The following is a 9026-nucleotide window of genomic DNA, read 5'->3' on the forward strand; positions in this document are numbered from 1 at the left end:
TTTTGCTTCTTTACTGCTAGAACTTGATGTATAGCCTTGTCTTGTTAGTTCTTGCTGTCATGGTCTTTCTGTTACCAGTTCTTAAATCTGCTTTTCATTATAGTCATTCTGTTACATCCCAGGGAAGTTGCTGAAATTTCTTGATCAGTTTTTCAAAGATTTTATCTTTATTTATACCAATAGCATGAGCTGTACAAGGCATCTTCTTTCTTTTTTTCCCCCCATCTCACATCCACATAAATTTGAAAAACTCTGGAATTGCTTTGTTTCTGGAATTTCCCAATCAGAAAACTTAAGATGAGCTCTGAAAGGAAATATGTCTTGTCCCCACCAGGGGCATCTTTTTGTTTGTCACAAGGTGATGTCTCCTCACCTATTCACAGCATTCTTCATAGCCCATATTCTAGTAAGAGGTCTGGTTCTCTGTAGCTGAGCTTTTGTACTTATGCTGACAGATAATCCTGAAATGGCACATGACTGTCACTGTGGTTACTTGTTTGGCCTTTCCTCATCACTCACCAATGTCTGTATGTCTGTAGAGCCATTTCTCAGTTACAGCCTCTTATCCAGTCTGATTCTGAACAGGGACACCACCAAGGTGGAGCTTTTTCAGTCAAATGAGGAATCTTGCAAGTTTCAAAGGAGACACAAAGAACTCTTATAAAAGTACGTTTTGATCTCAAGGGGACATTTAGCTATTATCAACTAGAAATACTTTCTTAATTAACTGTTTATTAGTTTGGAGTTCATATATAATCTTCAACTTTATAAAGTATATTTGATAAACTCTTAGTTTTTAATGTTTTAAAAAAACCAAACCCTAATTATAAGGTTCAGCATAGAACAAAACTTAGTTTTGCACAAATAAAATTGGTAAAAGAGAAGAAGTAAGCAGAATTATTGAGAAAACATCCCTCAGAGATGAGCAACTGGTATCCTGCAATATGCAAAAAAGATGCTTTGCATAAGGCTTTAGTGGTTGGAAGGATATTTGTAGTCTCAATAAAGCAGGTATTAATTTGTTCCTTTACTTCTAAGGGAGCTGTGGATTTCAGATGTAAGTAGCAAGATTTTCAACAGTATAAATAATACTCAGTAGTTTTACATTACATTTTATAACACTATTGCTCCTCTTCAGAGAAATAAATAATTGCAAATGAAAGCCTTCATCCAGATTCTGTATGAGAAATACTCTGGAAGAGTGCCATGAAAGTTAGAAAGCAAAGGATACCAAGCCTTTACTTGATCAAATATTAATAATCTGAAATGTGGTTGGATTTGTCAGATATACTTAGACAAGTAGAGACATCCTGTTGAGATACTGAAAGCTGTGCAAACAAAAAATTAATATTATTGAAAATCTTGAGTCATCTTAAGAGGCCGTTTTGCATGGGCAATGCTGAATTATATTTGCTATGAGTTTGAACTTGCTAAGAATGGACATGAGACCTTGTTACAGATAAGGGCCATCTGACAAATGGGGAGAGGCTGGAATATCTGGAGCTGTTCAGCCTTAAGGAGACCAGTCACAGGGGCATCTTATCAATATATAAAAACACCCGATGGGCCAAGGCAGACTCTTCTCAGCAGTGTCCAGTGACAGGACATGAGGCAAATCAAAACACATGAGATTCCATCTGACCACAAGATGGAAGAAGAAAACACTTTGTCTACTGTGAGAGGGGTCAAACACTGGAATGAGTTGTGCAGGAAGGTTGTAGAGATCTCAGAACTCACCCAATTGGACACTGTCTTGGACAACCTGCTCTGGCTGACCCAGCTTGAGCAGAGGAGATTGGGCTAATTGACCTCAAGAGGTGCCTTCCAATCCAAACAATTCTGTGATTATTCTGACATGGGCAAATTGAGCAAATCTGTTTCCTGTGTGGGCATTGGAAGTTTTATTATACAATGTTATTTGAGCAGTCTTGGCTACTTTAAAGTGAGGAAACATTTTCAAGAGGATGTTTAAACTGATGTGTTGGTACTCTGTGGTCATCTGGTTAACTTTTCTGCTTTTCCTTTTACATTGGTGAATCACAGCAGGTGTCTGAAAGCATCCAGGTACTTCAGATATCACACAGGATCTGCCTTGATCAGAATTTGAAATCTGTGATGCAGATAAAGGAACTGAGAAACAATGGGTGCTACAGTTTCTTTAAAGGACTTCAGCATTTTTAATTTTTCCTAAAATACAATTATTTCTAGTAGAAATTTCCTGTAAACTAACCATTTTTACTATATATGTGTGTGTATATATACACCTATATTTATACCTGCATATATATGTGTAAATGAAGACTTTTATATATATAATGAAGGAAGTACTTAAAAAAGCACCCATGTAGAGTCCTGCCTGCAATATTTTATCCTGGGGGAGCAGCCCTACCATGTTGCCAGAGTCTTTCTCAGATTCATCTTTACACACTGAAGTTCTCAGCTTCATATGGACTCTGAAAGCCACATCTGGTCTGGTCATGGTGCATCCCCACACATCCCCATACATCAGGGAGGCACCTCCAAGTTCTGCTAGGGTGATTGCTGTCACATATTTCCCTCCAAACACGTACATGTCTGCATACAAATGCTTCCTTGAAGATTTGCTGTAATATTTGATCTTTTTGCTTGTATATTCAAACATCCTGAACATGTTCAGCTGTGATAGCCAGGGTAAGCAAAATTATTTAGCCTTGCTGATATCAGGTTAATAGAAAATCCCACTGTGCAAAGTTTTTTATAATCCCAAAGTTTTTAATAACCTGTATTGCAGGTTATTAAAGTAGCAGGAACTCTTTAAGGCCTTTACCATTCATATTTGTGTTTGTCTTGTTAGGTAGTGAATTAACTCTATAAAATACCTTCAGTAGGTTTAATTAGTCTAAATCATGGGGGAAAAAGTTTGTGTATGAAAATATGTAACTTTCCTTTTATTTGTTTATATTTTCTGAACTATTTAGAATTTATTTTCTAAAAATTGAATAGCTCAGTGTAGATAGGATATATTCCCAGCAGCTCTTTTCAATGGTGTCTTGCATTCTTCAGAATAAAGAATATTAAAGGTACATATTTCTCCATGCTCAGAAAGGAAAAAATCAAGGATGGTTGGTTTATTTTGGAAACCTCACTGTCACAGGTTCCTAATCCTAATTCCTCTTCTCATTTGCAGGACTCTGAGGAGGAAGACAGTGAGTTGGAGGCCATTAATAAGAAACTGATAAGTCCACAAAGTTTTCAAAATTTCCGGCCTTATGTACCGGAGGAGTTTGCTGACTTCAGTATTTACAATGCCAGCCTGGAGAACAGGGAGTGGTTTTCCTCTAAATCAGACTTCATGAGCTCACGTGTTCTTGAGAAAGAGGTGTCCCGCAGCCCCACCACTAGCAGCATCACTAGTGGCTACTTTTCCCACAGTGCCTCTAATGCCACCCTGTCTGACATGCTTGTTCCCTGTAGTGATAGCACAGACCAGCTAGCCAGTCACTCCAAGGAGCTGGACTCTAGTGATTCCTTGGGATCATCCCTTGCACATGATTTAAGATCTTCCTTTAACAAGGAATGTCGAGAGTCAGAAAAGGAGTTAGCGAGAGAGAAGTTACCTGTGGTACCACTGAAAGAAAACAGTGCCTTAACAGAGCAAGTACCACTGTCACTCAGTGCCACTGACAGAGACTCTCAGCAGTTACCCAGAGCTGGATCCCTCTCAGCCCTAAGTTCCTTGGATGGGAAAAACACCATCGAATTTTCAGCACGTGAGGTGACAGTGGAGCACACAACGGACATTTTGGAAGATCACTCCTTTACTGAGTTCATGGGCGTTGAAGATGGGAAGGACTTTGACCATTCAACAGCTCCACAGTCGTGTTCCCTTCTGTCCTCTAACAGAGCGAGCGCCTTGGAGTCACCCCGGGGCCCTGGCGAGGGGCAGAGTCCGTGCCTGGGCCAGCAGAGCTCTGCAGCAGCAGGTGACAGCTGGCTTGTGGATGCTGTGGAGAGCCCTTTTTGTTCTGGACTGCTGAAAGACACTTCAGAGCCTGAGACTTATCCTGACACTTCCATGGACGATTTTATTACGAAGGACCACTTGGATGGTTCTGACTGTGAAGAAGGTGCTTCTGCAGATCCAGCCCACGTCTTGCCCAGCTGGGTGGCCGTGGGTGAGCAAGTCTGTGTTGGAAGTAATAAGATGGGCACAGTGAGATATGTTGGAACGGTGGACTTTTCAGCTGGAATCTGGGTTGGCGTTGAACTCAATGTTCAGCTGGGTAAGACTAAATGTGTTCTGGGTTATCTATGCAGCTAGTGTGATCAATTTTTAAAGCCACAGTACAATCATTCTGTCCAGTTCAGTCCTGGGAAGTACTTCCCATTTCCTGAAGCTTGGTATCTAATACACCCAATCATCAGCTTTCTGGTTATAGGGATGCTCTGATCCACTTTCAACTGTCTGAAAGCCCTGCTTTTGCATGTTGTGGTAGTTCCCCATTGGTACCCATCTGTTTTTACAGGTCAGAGAAACAAGCAAAACCTAAAGGTGACATATTATTTTTAAATCATTGCGTACGCATTCATGAACATTATTAACAGTGTGCATCACTTGTCAGATAGGTTTGGTGTCAGTGACTTTTAGAGATGTATTGTTGTTTTCCACCGGGGAAAGATGAATTCCAGAGCACAGGTTTTCTGTTACTTCAGAGGGGTTGGAAAAAGTCAGTGCTCTGCAAGTGTAAAGAAATTTCTATAGGAATGCTTCAGGTAATTTAAAAATATGTTTTTAGTAGTTTAACAGATCAGAAGTTTGTCTGCAGCTAAATTTTAAGCTTTGCAAGCAATTGGTTTTGAGGACAGTTTATTTTGCAAAATGAACACAAGCTTGGCTTTTTAAACTGTTAGTTAACAAAGCAATATTTTAGAAAATCATCTTTTTGGTCACATTTTAAGCCCTCCTTTCCAAGTTTTATTCTCCCTAGTGTATGGCAAGCATCTGGCTCTGTCACTCAGCAGGAGCAATCTTGACTATTTGACAGATAACCAAAGCTATTCACACTTCAGCGCCTCAATTGTATGTGCTAATGGCAGCACCAGCATTTAATCCTGTGCATTTCTTTCCATTGAAGGGAAGCACGATGGAATTGTGAAAGGCAGAGAGTACTTCCACTGCAAACCACGGCACGGTGTTTTCGTTCGTCCCGGGCGCCTCAGCAAAGCGCCAGCTCCCGCAAGGAAATGGAATAGCACTTCCCGGTCTCAGGCATCTTCCACTTCAGAGAAGCGGAAGAGTTCTGTGCTTCAAGGCTCATCAGTCACTCCCAAGACAGGAGGAGATGTCCTCTGCCATTCAGGAGATGCAGCAGCTTCTGCTTTTTCTAGAAAACACGAAAACAGGAAATCTTGGATTAACTAAACCGCAGTATTTTTGCACTTACTACACGCATCACTGTGTAGAAAACTCTACGGATTTTTGAAGCTATTGTACATTTTAACCTGTCCATATGGAATGTGTATTCTCTAGAGTCCTTGACTTAATGCTCTAATTTTTTATAAATAATATATATATTATATATATATGAATGTGTATCTATAGTTTGTCTGCCAGTGGGCAGATACGGCTGCACACTAAAACACAGTTAAAGCTGATTGTAGATAACTGAGGTACTGGACTATTTGTTACGCAACAACTTGGGAGATATATTTTAAACAACAAAAGATATTTTATTGAGGAAAAACCAGGATGTGAATCCGTATTCTTTAAAAAAAAACCCAACCACTGTTCTTAATTACCAAAGAACTTGTTTTAGACTGACATATTTGCTGTTTATATCTTTCTATTGTAAATGTTTTAACTGGTAACTTGGTGCCATGTTCCTTTCAGTCACTGGGCACCGTGCAGCCTTCCGTGTTTAAGCACACTGAAATATCCAACTGCTTCATATGTTTTGTCTTCCTTGAGGCCTGCCACTGTGCTGACTTGGCATGGGAATGACTGACAATGCCTGAAGCTATGAGTCTGGCATTTCACATGTTAGCAAAAGCCAGCTGGGCAGTTTGACTGCAGAAACAGTATTACTGCAAGGGTGTGAGAGGACAACATTCTGGGTTTTTTAGGGGGTTTTGGGTTTTTTGGGTGTGGGGTGGGGAGAAATGGGAAATAAAGAAGCAGTAAATGGATCATGACTGCAAACTTTGCACTTGTTACTTGCTGGTTTATTATCAAGATGAAATAGAACCTGCTAAAGTACTTTTAATCTGTAAAGTTTATTTTAATAATGGGAATGATGGAGGGATTTATGTCTGGTGCTCATGGATTCCTAAGAAGGTTGTTCCACATGTAGATACTGTAGATGCCTGTACAAGCGTTCTGGATATTTGTAAAGCAACATGGTAAAAAATGAGTGAAGTGAATGGCCTGCTGTATCTTTTCTTTGTTCCTTAGCAAGTGAATGATTGAGATACCTGGGACCTTACTGAAAAGCTGCTGTTCTTTCTTTGATTGTTGTGTACAGTAAGCGGACTCTCGTATTTTACTATTTACTGTAAAGAACTGTAATTTATATACTGCCATACTGTATTTAATTGGTGCAGACCTGTTGTGTGTTAGAATACAGACTGTTTACTTGGGATTTAAAAAAAAATGTTTTCCTTGTGTTTGGTACAATTAGGCTTCATGCTGAAAGAGGGAGCTGTTTCTAGCTGGTGCTGCTCAGATGCAAAGGACTTGGTAAAAATGCTGAAGGATAGCGTGGTTGGAATGGACGATATGAACCCATCTTACCACTGAGCCTCAGAGGAGAATAGCAGCCCCTGTGGATACACATTCCTCACCTTCTGCTTTCCCCATCCCTCTCAGGAGAGGGAGCAGCACCAGGAAACTCCTGCCAGAGAACAGAATCCTGTGGGTCAAGGGGAGATGGGACAAATTCCTAGAAGACAGACAAGAGAGGATCATTGCTAAATATATAAAGGCCTCAGCTGCTGGCAGCTGGGAGGGCAATGTGCTGGAGGAGGCAGTGAAAGGAGGGGCTGTGAAGTGCAGTGCACTGGCCCTTGCCATGGCTTTTGTCCCTTCTAAGACAGCAGGATTCTTAAGTGTTAATTGATTTTGAAATGTGTGTCTTTGCAGAACAGTTCATGCTTCTCGTGTCCACAGTGAGTTGCTCTCACTGCATTAATGACATTGCTGCTGGAGGAAACTACTGTAGTAGAAAAAGATTTTATGCAGAATTATTTTATCGGGCACAGATGATTGTGGAACACTGCCAAGTATCAATGCCAAACACCCCAATGTCTTGAAGTTAAGTTTAGATGTCACTTTAATATTTTTAAAAACATTTTAGGAAATTTACTTACACATTGGCATTAACATATTTGTCCAGGACCAGTACAAATAATTTTGGAAATAAATGTGGCCATTTTCCTATGGCACACATTCAGTAGTTACACCAGGTTAGCATCAGCCAGCATCAGCTGGGCTCTTCATTGTTTCAGACCACTGAGAATACAGACTGCATGATTGATTGCTTCAGAAACACTGGGATAATTGTGCTCTTGGAGTAGGCAATCTGTATATGCCAAAGAGACCAAAGCAAGCCAACCTTGTGTCCTTCTGTACCCATTTCACATAACCTATGCCATTGTGAGTTCTGTTGTTATTAAAAGACCTGTACTTCTGCAAACCTTGCACGTTTACATGGCCTGCCCTGGGCTGATGTAAAGTTAGAAGGAGCACAGCTAGTGGGTACAATGATGTGATAGGATAGATGAAAGCTCTTTGGTTGATGTGCTCCTCAAAACTCTAGTACATAAACAGAAACATTTTTTTCCTGATAGCAATGTTAGACTAAGATTTTGCTGTTTTGAACTTTAGATTCAAAGTGGAAGAAATTTGTGGTGATAGTGCAACTGTGAATTGCTTTTTTTCTTTTTAATATTAACTAGCAGCTGCCTAATAAGCACAGTGTACAGTCTGTAGCAAGATCTCAATTTAAAAAAAACTAAACACCAATCATCTTACTGAATAACGTTATGCAGAGCCAATCCCTCATTCAACAAACCTGCCATCCTGTTTTCCCAGTCTGCACAGAATTAATGGATTTTGACATCAGGGTCATTAGAATGCTAAGTAAGATCATGCTGGCCTTCACCTCGTTTTCTGAGTGTATGATGAGCTGTTTTTTCGAGCGCGCTTGCCTTTATGGAGACACGGAGTGCTCAGGGAACAGCTGTGACAGCCCAGCAAGCACCAGCACAAGCGTTTAGTCAGCACCAGTGACTAACAACACCATTCCCCCACCAAAGGCTTCCTTCGAGTTTGCAGCTGGAGGCAGCGTACGGAGTGCTGGTACTCTGTAAACAATAACAAGTGCTATGGAGCAGTGTAATGAGGGAAAGGTCGGCTGCCAGCCCCTGGGAGCAGCTCTGGCTGTTCCCTCCCCTGCCCTCGGGTGAACTCGCTCAGGTAACTCGTCTGTGCCTACAGGAGTGGGAGACGGGAGCTGCCCCGGGGCTGGACAGGCTGCTGGTGGACTTGAAAGGGACTTGCCTTTCAGCCTTTCCCCTGTTTGGGTGCATGTTTGGGGGGCCTCTTCACCTCCAAACCTCTGACTGAAAAGGACCGTAATGATTTAAGGTTGTTGGGGAAGGGCGGAGAGGAGGCGGCTGGATGAGAGCAGGCGCTGCCCTTCTTTATGCAGCAAAACATGCTAAAACCAGCGTTTCTCATTAAAAAAAATTAAAAATGAGTAGTGCTGTCCAAGTGCAGCGGAGTTTTCATCCATGAACGCGTAAACTGCGAACACCCGAGGGTGGATCGCAGAGAGGGATGACGCTAGAAAGCCATCCAGCTTTCCTGACCTATTTGCGTCTCATTCCAGCTGATACGTGCGCGCTCCACAGGGCGCAGGGACAGCGCAGCCCCGGGAAGCGGCTCACGGCTGCCTCCAGTGCATCCATCCACGCCTCCATGCCGCCTTAACCCCGCGGCCCCTTCCCCGCGGGAGGGCGGAGCGGCGCAGCGCGGGGCGGGACGTGCG

General features: G+C 41.9%; 1 protein-coding gene across 2 annotated transcripts in view; it reads left to right on the forward strand.

Annotated features, from left to right (window-relative positions):
• KIF13A (kinesin family member 13A) overlaps positions 1-6629 on the forward strand; it is a 103835-nt gene extending 97206 nt beyond the window's left edge. For both annotated transcript variants that reach the window (XM_031056953.1, XM_031056954.1), the window contains exons 37-38: positions 3167-4262; positions 5115-6629. In XM_031056953.1, coding sequence (XP_030912813.1) covers positions 3167-4262; positions 5115-5401 — 1383 coding nt within the window. In that variant the 3' untranslated portion in view covers positions 5402-6629. The remainder of the gene's footprint in view (positions 1-3166; positions 4263-5114) is intronic.
• The last annotated feature ends 2397 nt before the right edge of the window (positions 6630-9026 follow it).

Source organism: Geospiza fortis, unplaced genomic scaffold (assembly GCF_000277835.1).
Source record: "Geospiza fortis unplaced genomic scaffold, GeoFor_1.0 scaffold104, whole genome shotgun sequence".
Classification (NCBI taxonomy): Eukaryota; Metazoa; Chordata; class Aves; order Passeriformes; family Thraupidae; genus Geospiza; species Geospiza fortis.